The following is a 19,474-nucleotide window of genomic DNA, read 5'->3' on the forward strand; positions in this document are numbered from 1 at the left end:
GTGTGTATTTTTTTATGAATGGAATAGTGATCACAACAAATATGGCGTGAAACCCGGACTAAGTTATAAAATAAATAAGTAGTTATCTTTTTAAAGTTCAGTAAAATATTCATACAAGCACATACTTTAAAAAAATCATTTGAATGGCTTCTTTCAAGATCAATAATAGAATAAGCCTTAAAATACGCCGGCAATTATATTACGACAACAAATAGATTGCAATTAACATCTTTACATTAAAAAAAAGTCGCCTTTAACATCATGCTGATTGATTCAAAGAGTACATGTAGCGGTCGTCATACCGGATACTCTAGTATTTTTTTACTTTCAATTACACTGGTAAAGCAAATCTATTAACTTGATTGTGGATGCAAAATGGTATTCTTTATAGACATATTGGAAAATAACAAATCGTTCTACACTCATATTGTATTTGATACTAGATACCAAAACTTTGCAAAGGAGAAGGTCCGGTAAGGGCTAATTTGGCCTAAAATTTGAAATACATCTGATAAAAGAATTTTGACTTTTTTTAAACACTAACGTGTCGACCTCTGTCGATTCAATTAGTTTATGTAAAAGATTTAAACTGATTTGGTTAGCAAAGACGCCCAAATTCAAGCTTAGATATAAACATTCTTTCAAATATGCCATAAAAAGTAAAATAGCAAAATACCGAACTCCAAGGAAAATTCAAAACGGAAAGTCCTTTATCAAATGGCAAAATCAAAAACTCAACGACATCAAACGAATGGAAAACAACTGTCATATTCCTGACTTGGTACAGACATTTCCTTTTGTAGAAAATTGGTGGATTGAACTTGATTTAATAGCTAGCTAAACCTCTCACTTGTATGACAGTCGCGTAGAATTCCATTATATTGACAACAATGTGTGAGCAAAACAAACAGACATAATAGGTAAATTTTTCAAAAATTGGGGTAGAGCAGTCAACATTGTGTTATAATCTTAATCACTATAAAAACAAATAACTATTTCAACAAAGAAAAACAAAATGGCATATAGACAATCTATAGACAAAGTACATAAGAAAAACCAGAAGACAAGAATACAAATAATTGACCATAGCACAATAACACAATGGCGGGATGTATAAATACCGAGCCACGCCAGAAGTATATTTCCAAAAATGGACTAAACAGTAAAGGTTAAAAAGGTTATACAAAGACAAATAAAAGGAACACTATAACACGTAATTGAGATGGTAAACAACGCCAGTACCTAGAATCTACCCTTCAAGACCATCATGTGTTATTTGTGAAGTTGATACAGAATATTTATCAACAAGGTTTGGCATCTTCCGATGAACTTTTTTTAGAAAAAGGACGAGACGTTCTTTGACATAACCCTGGTTCATCAACTTTCTGCACAGACACTGGTGTCGTAATATAAAGTCTGAGTAGGAGCTGCAAGCTTTTGAATACTGAATGAGTTGGGAATGTTTATCCCATATGCAAGTGAAGTTGGTATATTGCTGCTACCTTGTATTAGATCATGAAAAAACTTTCGTTTTGAAAAAAAAAAAAAAAGAAAGAAAAAACACACTGATTTGAACAACTAATACTCCGATGATGATATTATGAGCATGCTGATCGACAACGCATTGGTTGAGTTTTATTTTGATGAATTGATAATTCAACATGATGTCGGTGGGTAAATAATTGTTCACGCCACTGGTAGACTTGTTTGTGTTCTCATATGAAACACAATATATATTGAACCTTCTCTTAGACCAAACAAAAAAGGATCTTGCATATGTTTTAACTTCTCTTCTTAATATATTGAGAATGGTTTGTCACTCAAAAACCCACATTTTTTGGATGTGATGGCAACTAATTTATTTAATGAACATATCCATTTAATTGACAAATTCGACAACACTTACCGTTATCTTCGTAAATAATGGAGAATTCTTTAAATTAACTGCAGAAATGTACACAAAGGAACTTACTTACTTGGACGGTGATGTTCATCTGGGACAATTCGACGGTGTTTATATATCCCAACTCGTTCGCTATACCCGTGTTTGTAGTGACGCTTTGGATTTTAATAAACATAATATATGTTCTTCTGGTAAGCTATTACATTGTAACTTAATTTATCGAGAATGGTCATCGTGCCTGACAAGATCTAAAACAAGTGTTTTAGTTATTTTTATAAATGAATGATAAGAAACAGATGGGGCAGTCGATATACAGAAATTATACAGCCTTGTGCATGAATAATTTATGTTCGTTTGAACGAAGGGAATTTAGAAAATAACGTAATATATGTTCTACTGATAAACTATTAACTTAAGGATTTCGTTACCACACATTGCTTAAAATCTTTACTAAATTGTTTCATAGTTATAAAGAATTAGTTTGAAAATTTGGTTATTTCTGTAGAGAACATATTTCAAACGGGATAGCACATCCTTATTTTTACGGCGATGCTGTAAGCCAAACCATAAACTTAGATACAATACTGGTAAACTTATCGATCCTTAAAACAAATTTCTTCTAAAAGGGTACCAATTCAACACTGTTATCTTTTAATATTGTTTTTTTTCGGTATACATATTGATTTTAGTATCAATAAATTAAAACCCAACTAAATATGATTGTTATATACATATGTACATTCACGGTACTAGAATCTGTCTATAGATATAAGAAGATGTGGTATGAGTGCCAATGAGACAACTCTCCATCCAAGTCAAAATTTATAAAAGTAAACCATTATAGGTCAAAGTACGGTCTTCAACATACCTATAATTCGGCATTGCACGAGGTTGTGTTTTTCTTTCACTGTAAATGGCGCCTTTCAACTTAATTTATTTGAAGTTGGATGTGTTATTGGCTTTGAACTAGCTTTCAGTAACTGGGAGGATATGTACTTTGTGTCTGTTGTGTTTTTTTAAATGTTTTTGTGATTTATATCGATCTGATGAGTAAAGCCCTGTTCATCTAATTTTAATAGTTTATTTCTTATGTTGTGTTGTTATGACACTGTCCCATGTTAGGGGGAGAGTCGGCGTGCTCGCAAACATTTTAACCACGACACATTTTGTGTGTGCCTGTCTAAAGTCAGGAGCCTGTTAATCAGTGGTTGCCGTTTGTTGTTGTATATCATTTTTTGATTTTCGTTAATTGTTTTGTACATAAATCAGACCGTTAAGTGTTGTCGTTTGGATTGTTTTATATTTGTCATTTCGGGGCCTTTTATAGCTTGTTTAGTGGTATTGGTTTTGCTCATTGATGAAGGTCATACGGTTACCTATAGTTGCTATATACTTCTACGTCATTTAGTTCATTGGTTGTTGAACAGTTGTCTCATTGGCAATCATACCACATCGTTTTTGTCTATAGATTTTAAGAACCAATTAAACCAAGAAAGTTTGGAAGTATATTGTTTTCCTTGATATTGACACTGTTGGCGGATTTCATACTATTGTATATGATACTTTTAACTTTTTAGCTGTTAACTTCCAGTTTTTGTAGCAGTATCAAACCCGTTGCACCATCGTATATTGTTTACATACATGTATCTCAATTAGTACGTTAATCTCGTCCATTGTCGCATTATAGGTACTTCGTTAACGAGGATGTAATTAGTGAACCAATTTTTTAACTGAAGTAGTCATTTTGATCAAAAGGACATTCAAACTCATAAAAAACGACAACGTTTAAAGTTGTGTTCAGTCTTTCTGCTCATTTTCAAACTTATTCACTTCTGTAAATTCAGCACTGTTCCAACAATACGCTTGCATTCAACTAAGATCTGCTATACGTTGTAGGTTGCACTTCGTAAATACAGCTGTTTCACAAACCACGCCTCTTTTGGGTCGATATATAATATTCATATATATTTTATTTTGTTTACGTACTGGTTCAAGATATGATCTCTATGTTTCATCTCACAGAGACATAACTTGGGAATGTTACCAGTTTAAATACACATGGATAGCGGCCAAATTGAATTCGGAGGAATACTGTGAAAGGAGGGGTACTACTCTGCTAAGCCCCGAGTTTTAGTACCAACTTGCTGACTTTATTTTGGATTTATCTATATAACATTTATCATATTATTGTGCTGAATATGCGTGTAATATAATAATGGACAATATTTATCAATTAAATTTTAATTTTTTTAAACAAAAAGACCCGTCAACGTAGTGGCATAGTTTACCAAAGTATTCTTCATTTGTCCCTTTTAATTTGGTCTTCTGATAACCGCTCTGTTTGTAAAAAATGGTGTAAACGGGAGAAATCTGACAAAAAGTCACTTGATTCCTATTTAAATACATGTCTGAATATTGTTGATATTCGCATATCACATTTCGAAAATAATTTAGAAATAAATAAAAGTAAGTCATACGCCCATTTCTTGGATTAAAAACAAAATTCAAGTACTCGCAAAATGTTTTGTGATCGTACCGTCCGAAAAAGCTGTCAACAATGTGGTGGTGGTATGACGAAAATACTTCACTGAAGTCTTTAAGAGTGAAATTATAGATTCAACTACCACAGCTCAGCTTAAGGCCTCCTCTGAACATTTGAAGGTCCCCACTATGTATTGGTTACCTAAACTACACAATAAACTCGTAAAATATCATTTCATCTCGGCATCTAGTAAGTGTTCAACTACTAATCTTTTGGTGCTTTTAACAAGTTCCTTAACTACTATCAAAGAAGTTATCATTAAGTTTTGTAATAAAACATATGCAAATAGTGGAATTACCCATTTTTGGATTGTAAAAAATTCTTTAGATGTTTTAGATAAATAACGTGCTTTTGATGGTCCTTTTAATTCGGTTGACAGTTTTGACTTTTCCACTCTTTATACTACACTTCCACACAATCTTATCAAACAGAAGTTTTCTATCTAATTGAATGGTCGTTTGATAAATCTGATTGCAAATTTATTTGCTGCAACTCATATACAGCTTTTTTCTCAAATAAGAAAGGTAAATATGCTAGATATACTTACTAGAGGTGTGATGAGATGATAAAAGCCCTTAATTTTCTCCTTAACAGCATTTATGTACTTTTCGGCAATACAGTTCTTCGACAGGTTGTAGGTATTCCTATGGGCCCCAGTTGTGCCCGTTTATAAGCAGACTTGTTTTTATACTGTTATGAATCACAGTGTATGGCCAAACTCAGTAAAGAGCCGTCTAAATTCCATTTAATTGATTAATTCAACAACACTTACCGTTATCTTGATGATATTTTTTCGTTAAATAATCAACAATTCTCTAAATATACTGCTGAAATTTACCCAAAGGAACTTACCTTAAATACATCAAATATTAACAGCAATAACTGTCCTTTCCTAGATTTAGATATTTCAGTATTACACAAGAAACTCTACACAAAAATTTATGACAAAAGGGATGATTTATTTTTTCCTATTGTTAATTTTCATTTTTTTGGACGGTGATGTTACTTTGGCACCGTCTTACGGTGTTTATATATCCTAACTCGTTTGCTATGCTCGTGTTTGAAGTGACGTTTTGAATTTCAATGAGCGTAATCTATGTATAACTATTACATTATTAAGTCAGGGATTTCGTTACCACAAATTAAATTACTTAAGACCTTTACTAAATTTTTCTATAGTTACAAAGATTTGATTTGCAAGTTTCGATGTACCTGTTGAAAACTTATTTCACACGGAATATCACATCCTTAATTTTATGGTGATGTTATTAACCGAGCTCTGCAATTTAGATACGATCCGGGTAAACTTATCAATCCTTTAAATGAACTTATTCTGAAAGTTTACCTATTCACACTGTAATTAAATCTTTGAATATTGTTTTTATTGGAATAAATATTGATTTTGTTATCAGTAAATTAAAACCATACTAAATATTACACATATGTACTTTCACGGTACTACAATCTGTCGATACTTATATTTTGGCATTGCACAATGTCATGTTTTTCTCTGACTGTTAATCCATTAAAATCCATTGGATGTTGGATATGTATTGATTGATATTTTTGTCTTAGATACATGATTTCTTTTATTAGTTGTTATTGGCTTTTAACTAGATGTCAGTAACTGCGAATACTCTTAGATCTGTACTTTGTGTCTTTTTTGTTGTTAGGGATGATGGGTGGATATATACCCTGTCACGTCCAGTCTGTGTTTTTGTTTGATGTTTTTCTTTGTATCGATCTGATGAGTAAAGCCTTTTTCGCTTGATTTCTATAGTTTGTTCTTATGTTGTTCTGTTGCACCACTTTCCAATGATAGGGGAGGGTTGAGCGCTCATACACATGTTTAACCCCGCCACATTCTTTATGTGCCTGTTCCAAGTCAGGAGCCTGTAGTTCAGTAGTTGTCGTTGGTTTCAGTCTGTTATATTTGTTTTTCGTAAATTGTTTTCTTATAAATTATGCCGTTAGTTTTCTCAATTGAATTGTTTCATATTTTTCATGTCGGGTCCTTTTATAACCGACTGTACGATATGGATTTTTCTCATTGTTGAAGGCCGCACGGTTGCCTATAATTGCTTACATCCACTTCATTTGAACTTTGGTGGATAGTTGTCGCATTGGCAATCATACCACATCTCCTTATTTTTATATAGTTGCCTAAAAAGAACTTAGTAATCTCCCTCATACAGGCAATATAGTAACAAACTATTTATCTCCACTTTAGTATATTTTGAAATATGATTTAAATGTTTTATCCATTTGATACAATAATTTAACAATTGTATAAGTCATAAGTCAGGTGATCTATTTCGCCCCTTCCATTTTTTAAATTAAAAATTGTCATTGCCGAATATTAAACAAACTATGATGGCATATCTTAATTTCGATGACTCGATGAAAAAAAACCGAAAACACCGTCCTCTATTAAACGACAAGCACTCAGATTGAAAAAAAAGAGAGATTGAATCAAAACGATTGTCTCGTATATGCTATTTATTTTCAAAAAAGAAAACATTTCCATTTTTTGTTTTTGTTTTTGTTTTAAAACATCAAAAACGAAAGCACTTTTTCGTTTTTGTTTTCTCAAAGGCAAAATGTTTACAAGTGAAACGTTTATGGTAATACTTTTTCCTTGTTTTATACAAATTTCGGTATAACATTGACTTCATAATAACAATTGAAATTACGTGGAATTTTCGAATAAAATGTTAACTGATATTGGAAATAAACGAAATATTAGAAATTTTCTTTTCTTTAATGGTGTTGACTAATTTGAGTTACGAAATTTTTAGAAACTGTCATTTGTTTCTGATTTGGAAAGGATATAATCGATTGATACTTGCATATCTAATTGTGTTTGTATATTATAATCTTATTTTTATTATACGGCACATTTGCCTTGTTTACATTAAAATTCATTTTTGTAAAGGGATTTGGAAATATTTGAAAAAAAAAATACATTTACCAATTAGTATTTCAGTTATATTTTTCTTTGTGGTAAATTTGAAAATAGAAATTATATTTTTTGTGTTTTTACAAATTAAAAAAATCGATCATTTATTCAAATTTCAAATCTGATCTCCACAAGCTGCCAGCCTGCTCAAAGTACTGAAACATCTTCAGCCAATCAATTTGAGTCAAGCGAATATATTCGAACACAGAAACAACCAAAATACGACAGAATTAGATAGAAAATCGTTAGAATGGATGGGGTTATAAACACAAGACTACTAAGAAAACCAGAAAGCAGATAGTATCACAAGGAGCAGACTACTAGAATACAAAAGTTTTGAATAATATTTCTTTAATTTTCTTTTTCTCTTAGCATTGTGTCTTGAAGTTTTGTGATTAAAGCTTCAAAATGTTGACAACATTATTTATTCTATTTCGAATATCTGTTTAATAACATTAATGGTACCAATTTGATTGAACACAGTGACCATTTCAACAATTCTTGTCTGTTCAATGAGACTATAGGCCACAATATTTCCAAATCGAAAACAAGCTATCGCTGATGCAAATGGAAGAAAAACAGCAATACCCGGACAAGGAGTCAATGTCAATGTTGTTCTTTTTTTTGAAATTTATTCAAAATATAAGTAAATGATGAGTCTCCACATTTTAGCAATATGCGAGTTATTAAAACAACAGCATTATTTTTATCAACATTGAACCAAGAAGACATTGGTCTCAATTTGAACATTTTTGTTAACGGTGTCTGGGTTTGCAACCTTATAAAATGAGAAAGGTAAGGACAGGTACAGAGAGTTTTTTCTTAAAGATTAATATTACTTGTGGATTTCAGGTATTTATGGAACGTTATTTCTCGCTAATTTAACTTACAGTTACAGTTACTTGTTTTTCAGTTTACTGGCTGCTTGGCAGGATTTTTAATTTCGAAGGTAAATAGTATATAACCAAGAATTTACAAAAAATACAAGAACCATTTATTCAAATTATGTGATATAGGTTTGTACGTATCATCAGAGTACTGTTCAAGATTATCAAATGAATTTCATAATTCAAATCAAAATAATACCTGCATATTTTGCTAAATGTGGTTGGCGTTTGTATTATCGTCTAAAAAAACGTTTAAATTAGAATGACAGACAAAAACGAATGTTATAATCATAGTACACTTTATCTACATTCGTATAAAGTCAAGTTTGTTCTTTGTAGTTTTTTGTACAATCTATAGGAAAGGGTCAGGATGTATAAAAAAGTAATTAAATGGCTAAATTGTAAATATTTTCAGCTTATTAAATGTGTGTTTCTTTCATTGTTATATGATTATGTCGATATAGTCTTACCAGTCTCTTCATGTCTCGAATAAGTAAAAAATTATATTTATTTCACATCAATGACCATGTAACACTACAAAATGGTTAATAAAAGATAAATAAGAACAACGGCCTTACGAAAATAGTTTAACAAACATCGACATCTGTTTTGTCGGAGATAGATCTGACATCAACAACAATGCAAGTGACGTTGTTTATCGGAATCAGTTTGATCATTTAATCTTTACTATGCGGATCAACACCATCGACAAAATATAATATTATGGACCTCGCTCTATGTCTGTATCATGTCTATAGAAAGGGATGCAAATTCAAGTACAGCAATACTCATTAGTTGACAAATTGATGGTAATGGTATTGTAACTCATTCTGTCAGCTCGGTGATTAATTTTTACTTGATCCACAGCAAATCTCCAAACATGGTGAACTTCCTTATACATCATTTACATTTAATAATGTTTCATTTATTTCCTTCAACCAGTAATGCTGAAGCCACTCGGTATACAGCATATTTCAACACAGCGTTATTCATTACATAAATTATGATTGGAAACCCGTGTTACATATTGAAATTATAATAAATAAAAAAAACCTTTCATAATCTGCGACTGTTTTGTTTTGGCATTATTACACATCAAACACAGAACTTTTGAGACGTTTGTATTTTCCAATCAGACAACAACATCATAATACAATCAACTCACAAAAAGACTTTGCCGTCATACTATTTACTTATCAATGCTGATGGATTAAAAATGTTGTTATACCTATATACTGTTAACTCAGAAATTATTGCGTGCATTTATTATTGCGATTTCGATTTCAGGAAAGGCCTTATACAGATATATGTATCAAATATTTAAATGCGAGTTCTTATTATTGTGAGACTCGCCCAGTCGTTATAGACAAACATCTATGATTTTATAACTTAAGATTTCAATTGATTTGTGATAACGAAACCCCTAACTTATTAAATTACAAGTGAATTTAAGCCCGTTGATTTTTTAGCAGCACGTCGGATAAAATTGTTCTTTTTGTCGAAAATATTTACAATATGATTTTTGTGTTAAAATGACATATGTCAATCTAGGAAATGACCGTTATTGCTGTTTATATATTAGATGTATTAAAAGTCAGCTTTCTGAGCTAAATTTCGGCAGTATATTTGAAGAATTTGGGTTTATTTAACGCAAATATGTCAACAAGATAACAGCTAGTGTTTTTGTGTATACTAATTTAATGGTGAATCTTTTTAAAATTTGGCCATTAACTGTGAGTAATTAAACTATAGGAACAATAAAATTGAGAATGGAAATTGGGAGTATGTCTAAGAGACAACAACCCGACCAAAGAGCAGATAACAGCCGAAGGCCACCAATGGGTCTTCAACGCAGCGAGAAAATCCCGCAGCTGGCCCCTAAATAAAATTGTGTACTGGTTCAGTGAAAATGGACGTCACACTAAACTCCAAAAGTCTGCAACTTAAGAAGTGCAGTTTTGTTTACTTTCCATCGGTACTAGTAATGTCTGCAATATCTAAGATAGCTTCTGTATAATAATCTGTTTTAATTATATTTAAGCAAGACATATCTAAAGAAAACCACATTGTGAGAAAGATTAATGAAGCTGTGATAAAGATAATCGGAATCAAAGATTTGAAGCCTTTTATGGAAGGTAATGTAGTATAGTAAAATAAAATATATTGTTTTACGAGTTATATGTTAACAGTAACTGGACGATATAGAGATACCAGAGGAACATTAAAAGCCATCAGTCGAAAAATAAAATGACAAGGCCATGGCTTAAAAAGATAAAGACCAAAAGACAAACAACAGTATACACAACGGAACATGGAAAACTGAAAACTGAGCAACACGAACCCCACCAAAAACCAGGGGTGATTTCAGGTGCTCCTGCAAGGTAAGCAGATCCTGCTCCACATCGTGTTGCTCATGTACGTACACACTATATAGTAATCGTTCTAATCGTAATCATGTTTATTGACCATCACAACGACGAAAGCACATCCTATAAGGACGTTTTTACATCATATAATGAAGTAAACCGAAGCACATCGTGTAATGTTAAAAGCACATAATATAATGACATAACCACATCATATAAAGATGTATGCACATAATATAAGGGAAAATGCACATCAAATACGTATATTTGCACATCATATATGTATATGCGCACATCATTTAATGATCTATGCACATGATATAAGTGTATTTGCACATCATATTAGGATATTTGCAGATCACATAAGGATATTTGCACATCATATAATGTCAACCGGACACCATATAAAGGTGCTTCCACATCACCTAAAGAAACGTGCACATCATATAAATGTAACATCACATCATATAATAGCAAATGCACATCATATAATGAAAATTGACATAATCAGATAATAATGTCGTTCCATAGATGATGATGATATATTGCAGATTGTACAAAAAACAGGATACCGGAAAAAGATATTTTCAAGCACTTTTTTATTTGGGCAGTACTTGTGGACTGGAGGGACTTGGCAATGCTGTTTTGGAAGAGAGCGGACAGAGATTATATTTGTAAGTTTATGACTTTTATTCAAAAGAAGATATACCAGTCTGTAACACACACAAGTAAAGATTGATACCTTGACATTTATGTGTTAATCTTAACATTTTAAAGCTAAGTGTTGTTCGATTGTTTTCGACTTTGAAAGAATAACTGCTAAATACATGTAGACACAGGACATGTGTTAAGATTGTCAAAATCACAGTAACTGCAATTTACTAAAAGATGAACATGGAAACGACAATTGCTCACCGTAAGGTCTCCGTACATGATGATTAACCATACTGTATATTATGTTTTAAAAGCCCCGGTATAACATCATGTGCAACAATTAAAGTGAAAAAAATCAGCGGCCAGCTGACTTCTGTTAAAACATAAAACGAGGAAGAAATCAATATGACAGACAGCAACCACCGACAACACTGAATAACAGACTTCTGCTACTAGACAGGACAACAAATGCATGTACTGTTTCGAGGTTAAACATGTTGATGAATGGTTAATCATTTCCTGACCTTGGAAAGTGTTGGAAAGAACAACATAATACAAACGATTAAAACTAACAAAACGGCAAAAGACACAAAGTGCTTATATAAGATCTTTCACAGTTACAGAAAGCTTGTTCAACTTCTAAAAAGACATTTCTTTCAAAGACTTAAATATCAGTCAGTACATATGACATGACTTATAACAAACTGTTCGTATATTCTCTATTGATAAATTAAGAAATCAGAAAAAAAACTAAGGTTCCAACTCCCTCAAACAAGGTTGACCATTGATGAATTGACTATCTGTATGCCCCTTTTGGTTATTTATTTGTGTTTTATCTTATTCATCCCTGGCTTTGAAATGTTTGGGAATGAGCCCGCCTGACGAAGGTAAATCCATAAAAGTGCTTTTGACGCACAAAATGAATATTCCTGTTCACGCCAAATTTGTGAATACATGTAAGCTGAACAAGTATCTTGAATAACCTGACTGAAATTTGTTCGATTTCTTAAATACACTACTACTGGGTTGTGTACGTTAACGAAATCAAAGGTAGCTCTTTGTTACCCAAATGGGAGATATACAGTTTAAAACGATATAGTTATTAAATGTACTGGATTTAAAGTTAATAGAGTCAATACCTGTAGATCCGATCTGTTGAACTTTTGTTTTTAAATTTTAGGACAAATACCTGTAATGGTCTTTATGACAAGACAGCCGATTTTGACACAAAATGATAACGATACGAATGAAATAATAGGGCTGACTGAAAACGAATTGAATTAAACTTTTAGAAAACATAATGTGATTACTAAGCGGTATTTCACACATAATACGCATAACCATTGTCGCATATTTTTCTATATGCAGATAATATATCATTAATACTTAAGTGTAACAGTTTTTGATCTTTTTGTTCGTTCATTGCAGTTGATACAATGTTTTTATTACGTTGTCCGTAATCAACAATATTCATTATATCGGTTAAGAGTGTTGTAGATACCATTCGCTCATAATATTGTCATTTATCTTCCTGTGGTAGGTTGTCTTTAGTCATTTTATACAAGACCTATCTTTGCTGGAATTCTTAAAATGTGTATTTGATTTCTACTGGTTGTGTCTAAACGGCTTGAAGTGTTTGTAATTTCATGAAATTGATGTTGTTTTCCTATAGGTTAATTCTAATATCTGCGGAAAATGGTTAGATGTTCTTGTTTTCTTTTGAAAAAAAAAATCACGTCCTGTTTGTCGAACATATTCAACACCGCAATAAGGTTTAGATTATATAAAATTATTTATAATGCTTTGAGATTTTTCAAGTCATGTTCTTAGGAAATCCAAAGTGCAAAACTCTTCTATTCACCGATGACAGAATTTAACAATTTGACGTTAAATGGAACAGGCCTGTCATTTTCTGGCTGGCATAGGGATATTTGTAGATAGCCATGTACATTTCTATTGATTAATCTGGCTGCAAAGCCCTGCTTTTTTTCACAAAAAATGGAGAGTGCTCAATTTATAAAGGGACTGTTGAATTATGGCGGTTGAATTCATGGTAGATATTACGGTATTTTAAAGCAGATGATATGCGTGAAGTTGCTACGTATACATTAGTTTTATTTCTCGTAAAACAAAATGTTCTATGCTTTATCTCTGGGAGATGCAAATGAAATATGTAACTGTTGAAATCAAGATGAAACTGCTGTTATGAAAGTTGTTGATACTCAGATGATCTACAGGCATGATAGGAACCATAATCATTTAAATAGTGAAAAGAATATACGGTGACTTATAGTTGTTAACGTCTATGTTATTTGGTCTCTGGTGGTGAGTTGTCTCATTGTCAATTATACCACATCTTCTTATTCTTATATTAACAAAAAAGTGACAATTGTTTGACTGTTAAAGCAACAGTATAACATTGTCGGCAAATAATGATAATGAGTGCATGAGATATTTTTAACTGTAATTATCAAACCTCAATTCTTTGCATATAATTTGTTTAACTTTCTTTCTCTATAGGACACTTTAAGACAATATAGTCTTATTCGTTTGCATTATAAATTTTGTGATTTGACAGCTTTTTTTTACAATTCAAGCTGATTCATGGTGTCACTGTACAGTTTTATACACATTCCGTTTAGGTTCTGCATTATATGCAAGTGCCCTTGCTAAAAAGCTTGCTGAAAATTCCAGCTCAGAAGCATACATGGATAAACAGGTAGCTTTAATGGAAAGCTCTAGGTAAGCCATAATTAACTTGCCAGTTAACTAGGTAAACACTTAATTCATGCATAGAAGGAGGATTTGTGGAATAAACGTCATTGAAAAACAATACAAACAGCCAACAAATATCAAATATATTCCAACTTCAAAAACAATTCTGATTGCGTAAATGCCGAAATGAAAAAAATCCTGACGAAAAGCAATTGTGACCTCAGGATGGATTGTATAATACAAATGACAACAACAGTGGTACACAATGGCTAAGCATTTTTTTTTTTGCCAAATCAATGTAGAGAGCCAGCACTTCCCCCTTTATATCAAATACTAAACAGTCACTAAAAATCAGTCATGTCAGTAGTTTTCATCATGTCATATCTCAGGATGGTTTGTAAAACATAATGCCTAAACAATTCATGTAACATCAACTTAAGAGTGTCAGCATTTATTCCTTTTATTCAAATACTACACCTTCAGTAAAAGTCAGAAGTTGTCATATCTCAGGCTGATTTGTATCACAAAAATGCTTGACTGCATCAACCCAAATGAACATATGTGCACTTTATAATAAAAATTATACGACGTCCTCATAAATCAGTAAATTTTATAACTCATGATAGATTGTAGAATACAAATGACAGCAATATTGGTACACAAAGACTCAAAAAAATTATTCCACTTCAATTTAGAGTGCCAGCATTTCATCTGTTTATTGGAAATACAGAACAGTCACTAAATCAGTAGTCGAATCTGAATAGGGTCTATAAAACAAAACCATTTGCCCGCATTAACCAAAACTGACAATAATATTAATAATTTATTATGAAAAGTATAAAGCTATATCACAAATCAGTAAAAGTGTAAACTCAGGATGAATAAAAAAACTTCAAATGACAGAAGTATTGGTACACAATGACAACAATTGTATTTCCTGAAATCAGTTGAAAATGCCAGTATTACCTCTTTTTATTCAAAATACTAAACAGGCACTTTCCATACAAGTCATATCTCAGGACGGTTTGTATATCAAAAATGTTTGCCTGCAATTAGTTAAAACTGACAATATTTGTACTGTAGTATGCCAATTATAAAGCCACTTCATACAGTAAATTTATAAACCCAGGATGGATTGTAGAATACAAATGATCACGATATTAGTACACAATGACTACAAATTTTATTCCGCAACAAGTTAGTGTGCCAGCACTTCCTCCGTTTATTCTAAATACTAAACCGCCACTAAAAATCAGTAATTAAAAAAAAATTGTTTGAACATTCCGTCGAAAATATAATCGCATACCCAAGAAAAACAAAGCGAATTATGACAGTGTATGATGAATAATCCATGTAATGCATAAAAATATATTAAGAAGAGACTGTTAAAAATAGAGAACGAAGCAACTAAAACATTGTTGTTATATCCCAATACCTTGATCGTATAAATTCATTTTTCCAATGCGTTGAATGACCTTCTTATCCGCATTCGAATCTTTCCTTCTTTTATGATACCGGCAGGTACATGTATGCATATGTCGGTAAAAAAGCGAAATGTTATAACCAATATTTTATTTATATAAGAATAAATGTGTTTATATAAAGAGTCTCGGCGTAAAGAGCATATAATTTTGCTCTACTGAAAAATAGAGCAATACGAATATTGTTTATATAATCAAAGGTCAGGTCTGAATTGAAATGTGTAAAACCAGACAATCTGTCAAAAGCAGACCTGTTCTTAGGTCTGGTGAGGAGCTGACCTATTCTCAGAACCGGTCAAAAGCAGACCTGTATATAGATCTGGTCTGGAGCAAATAGACTTGTCAATAGGTCTGCGACAGTCCTTAAAATAGCATCCCTAGGTCTAGTATGCCAACAATGAAGTTAACTTTCTTGTCTGCTTAAAATGTCTTCTTTTGGAAAGCAGTCGAAAGTCTGCTCTAAGTTAACTTTTGTAGAAGTTATGAGTGTACCCATCTGTATTTTGTTGGTTGAGAAATTGTTAAACTAAAGGGCAAACTGTGATAAAGGTAAATGTATATATTCGATGAGAACGAATAATATACAATTAAATGTAGAAGTTGTACGCATCAGTGTTTTTTGTTTCAAACAACGTACTTGATTGGTGAGTACCATCCAATAAAACTATTGACTTATGGAATAAAAACATCGACACAACCCTAATGGCCACTGGTTGGATATAACATATCGAACAACGCAACGCTCACTTAGTTTACATGCATCCACGGCCGATATGTGAAAAACAGAATAGTTATAGATGAATACATGTCAAGCCCATGCTATCTTTTTGACTTCTTCATACATATAGATACTAGATAATATCACTAATAATACTAATCAGAATGATGACAATAATAACAAGTATTATAATACTATGCAATAATGGCCTTCATCAAACTTCATCAAAAACTAATATCCAAATCAATTCAAAGGAGAAAATATAGGACCGAGGATAAAAAAAACCTTTTCAAGATTAAATCAATTAGAGATTATATATTTATACTCATACTGAACTAAATATAAGGGTATCAAGGCTGGGAACTAGCTATTCCTTCGACTTACAGATCATACATCAAATTCATAGAGATTATTGTTTGAATATGCAAGTAGTTTGCCAAGGCGGAGTTAGCCATGAGAGGGGGCTAGTTATATTGATGAATATATAATATTTTTATTTTTTATCTTTTTTTAAATTGTATTTGTGGCAACTATAGTTAAGTATAACTATTTTAATTTTACACGACATTTTAGTGACCAATTTTAATTTATTTTTATTCTTCGAATTCTGATTTACTGATGAGTTATTGTAAATGAACTTAACTAAAGATTAGCAGATGCTTTCATTAAATTCAGAATGTATCTAGAGTAAAAATTCGTTGTTAAAATGAAAGGATCATACTGACTTTCTATTTTAAAGGTTACTCTCTTTGTCAGAGATAGCTTCTATGCAATTTGATAATATCCAACATACAAAATTAGCTGAAGTTGCGTCATGTCCTAACAATAATTTGATTTTGTTTTATCGATAACTGGAACGGTATCAGATATAACAGGAATATATCAAAATTTACTTATTGTCCCTGACGTCATATGTTGCAGCTATCAAACAAAAAAACCTCACATCGAGACTGTGAATGTCTTGATTTACAAGTTGTACTAACAAACCACTTATGTCAAATGTTCAAAAGAGTGACAGATCGTGTAAGATGTCACCGAATGTTTTCCTACTACATAGATAGAATCTAACGAACAATTTAAAAGAAAAAGTAATTTGATAAATTATTACTTTTTCAACGGAGAACCGATAGTAAGGAAAAGCGAATCACGCGTTTCAAAACTAATCATCAGACAATAATAGAAGACAACATCAATAGGAATCAAGCCATAGATCTTAATTAGGGAAACACAAATTGAGGCTGACTCGTTTGTTCTAGTTGTTCTGAATTTTTGTAAAGTTGTTATTGATATATCTGGCATCTTAAATTGTCTTATGTCGGAGAACTTCACTGCTGAAAAAAAAAGATTAGACAGATGAGAGGAAAGAAATGTGTTTTTTTTTCAAGTTGAGTACGATTGTTGCCTGTCATTTTTATATCCCACACTTTCGGAATAACGTTTAGGTAAAATATTCTAGCTATGTAGACAAATTAGGTAATTTGCACATAAAAAAAAAAAAAAAAAAAAAAAAAAAAAAAATCAGGAATTTATAGCTGAAGCGACAATTTTGAATACGCTTCTAGTGAAGGAAGCTGTTTTTGATTTGACAAAGGAAATTAATTTATCAATAACACAGATAAAAAAACCAAAATATTTTTCACAAAACCATAAATACTGATGACCACATTTCCATTTGTTGAATCGATGAAATGTAGAAATAAAAGGATAAAGGAACGATGAAAAAGGCAGACAGCAACCGACAACATCACTGAAATACAGTGTTTTGATTAATTTTAAAAGTATTTCCTTTTACATTTTTTTCTTGATCAGTATGCTATATTTGATCAGTATCATAATGTTCTTGTAAGAATCGTAATGACGTTTTTCTTTAGATATTATGAAGACCTTGCCTACAGTGTGATGACAGAATTTTATTGGATGGATAAAAAGCAGGCTCGGAAACTTTTAGTGACAGAAGTGGAAAGATTTAATTATACGACAATTTTTGAGATAACGGAAAAGTTTACATTGATGAAATTTATGGGACATGCTGCATGTCAAACGCAGCTGAATAAGATTTGGAAAGGTCGTATTTTAAGTGATACCTCGAACTGTAAGGTAAAAACATAGCCTCAAAATACAAACATCTACGTATCTAGCTATTTACCCCCTCTCTCTCTCTCTCTCTTTCAATTATCCGTCTTTCCATCTATCTATTTATTTTTGCAATATTTTCATTACCATTTTCTTTTAATTGAATGATGTTCCGACTCGTACCTAATATGTAAATCAATGATCACTGAAGCAATATATAAAGATTAAGATAAAAGTCAATTTTTTGAAAGAATTCCCTTAATAAAAAAGTTTCAACATCAAGTGCTATGATGGTTTTTGCTTGTTCTTAGATTTTAAATTTAAAAACACTTTTGGGATATCGCATGTTCTCTCATTGCTTTCTTAGTCGACCGTATCAACCAAGAAGGTGATGCTACATCAGCTAGCGTCTAAATCTTGTCCCGTTTTTTATTGCATGCTTCCGGTCAGTAGTCTTCATGTTGTTGCATTTAAATGGTGTTTTGTTGTGTGTTTTAGCGTTACGACATATTGTCTGAATAGTCAAATTGGTAGAACCCAGCACTTGCAATGACTATACAAAATCAAGTTATCCTGACCATGTGTTTTTCTAATTATTGGTATCTACATATGTATTTGTATATCAATTTATTTTTTTTTGGGGGGGGGGGGGGGGGGTGGAATCGGGCGTTGGTGGTTAATGTAGTCGTTTCAACTAAGCGATGTTGTTGGTTGCTACCTTTCCTATGCATTACATTAATTAGATCTTCGGTAACAATCGTTATAACTAACTTCAGGAAGTTTGTATACATAATTATTTTTGTACATTTTCTTTGTTCGATTGTATTCATAGGTAACATTAACTCAACTTTCGGTTGTAACACTGTCTTTTCTATACATGTAAATAGAGTAGCTTGTTTCACTTATCCAATAAACACTATGTTTAATGTGTATTAGTAGCAATCGTTGAAAAATGTAATTTAAAACGTCGATTTTTTAGATAAGGAAAATATGTGAGAGTCGTATGCAAAACACTATGTTTAATGTGTATTAGTAGCATTCGTTGCAAAATGTAATTCAAAACGTCGATTTTTCAGATAAGGAAAATATGTGAGAGTCGTATGCAAAACATACGCATTGCAAATTACACTTTTGAATTAGGATGGAAGTGTTTTTTCATGAAATGAATCGACTCGT

The 19,474-nt window shown here is 31.8% G+C and overlaps 1 protein-coding gene and 1 long non-coding RNA gene across 2 annotated transcripts in view; one reads left to right on the top strand and one right to left on the bottom strand.

The window, feature by feature from the left end:
- Positions 1-18,072, bottom strand: part of LOC127717900 (uncharacterized) — a 221,339-nt gene extending 203,267 nt beyond the window's left edge. Inside the window, exon 1 of the long non-coding RNA XR_007989466.1 lies at positions 17,710-18,072. This is a non-coding gene — a long non-coding RNA (uncharacterized LOC127717900). The remainder of the gene's footprint in view (positions 1-17,709) is intronic.
- LOC127717892 (transient receptor potential cation channel subfamily M member 2-like) overlaps positions 1-19,474 on the top strand; it is a 50,948-nt gene that overhangs the window by 13,212 nt on the left and 18,262 nt on the right. The window contains exons 6-10 of the mRNA XM_052223750.1: positions 8,318-8,353; positions 10,333-10,426; positions 11,209-11,331; positions 13,954-14,053; positions 18,097-18,322. Of these exons, the coding sequence (XP_052079710.1) occupies positions 8,318-8,353; positions 10,333-10,426; positions 11,209-11,331; positions 13,954-14,053; positions 18,097-18,322 (579 nt within the window). The remainder of the gene's footprint in view (positions 1-8,317; positions 8,354-10,332; positions 10,427-11,208; positions 11,332-13,953; positions 14,054-18,096; positions 18,323-19,474) is intronic.

The sequence above is a fragment of the Mytilus californianus genome, unplaced genomic scaffold (assembly GCF_021869535.1).
Source record: "Mytilus californianus isolate M0D057914Y unplaced genomic scaffold, xbMytCali1.0.p SCAF_10, whole genome shotgun sequence".
NCBI lineage: Eukaryota > Metazoa > Mollusca > Bivalvia > Mytilida > Mytilidae > Mytilus > Mytilus californianus.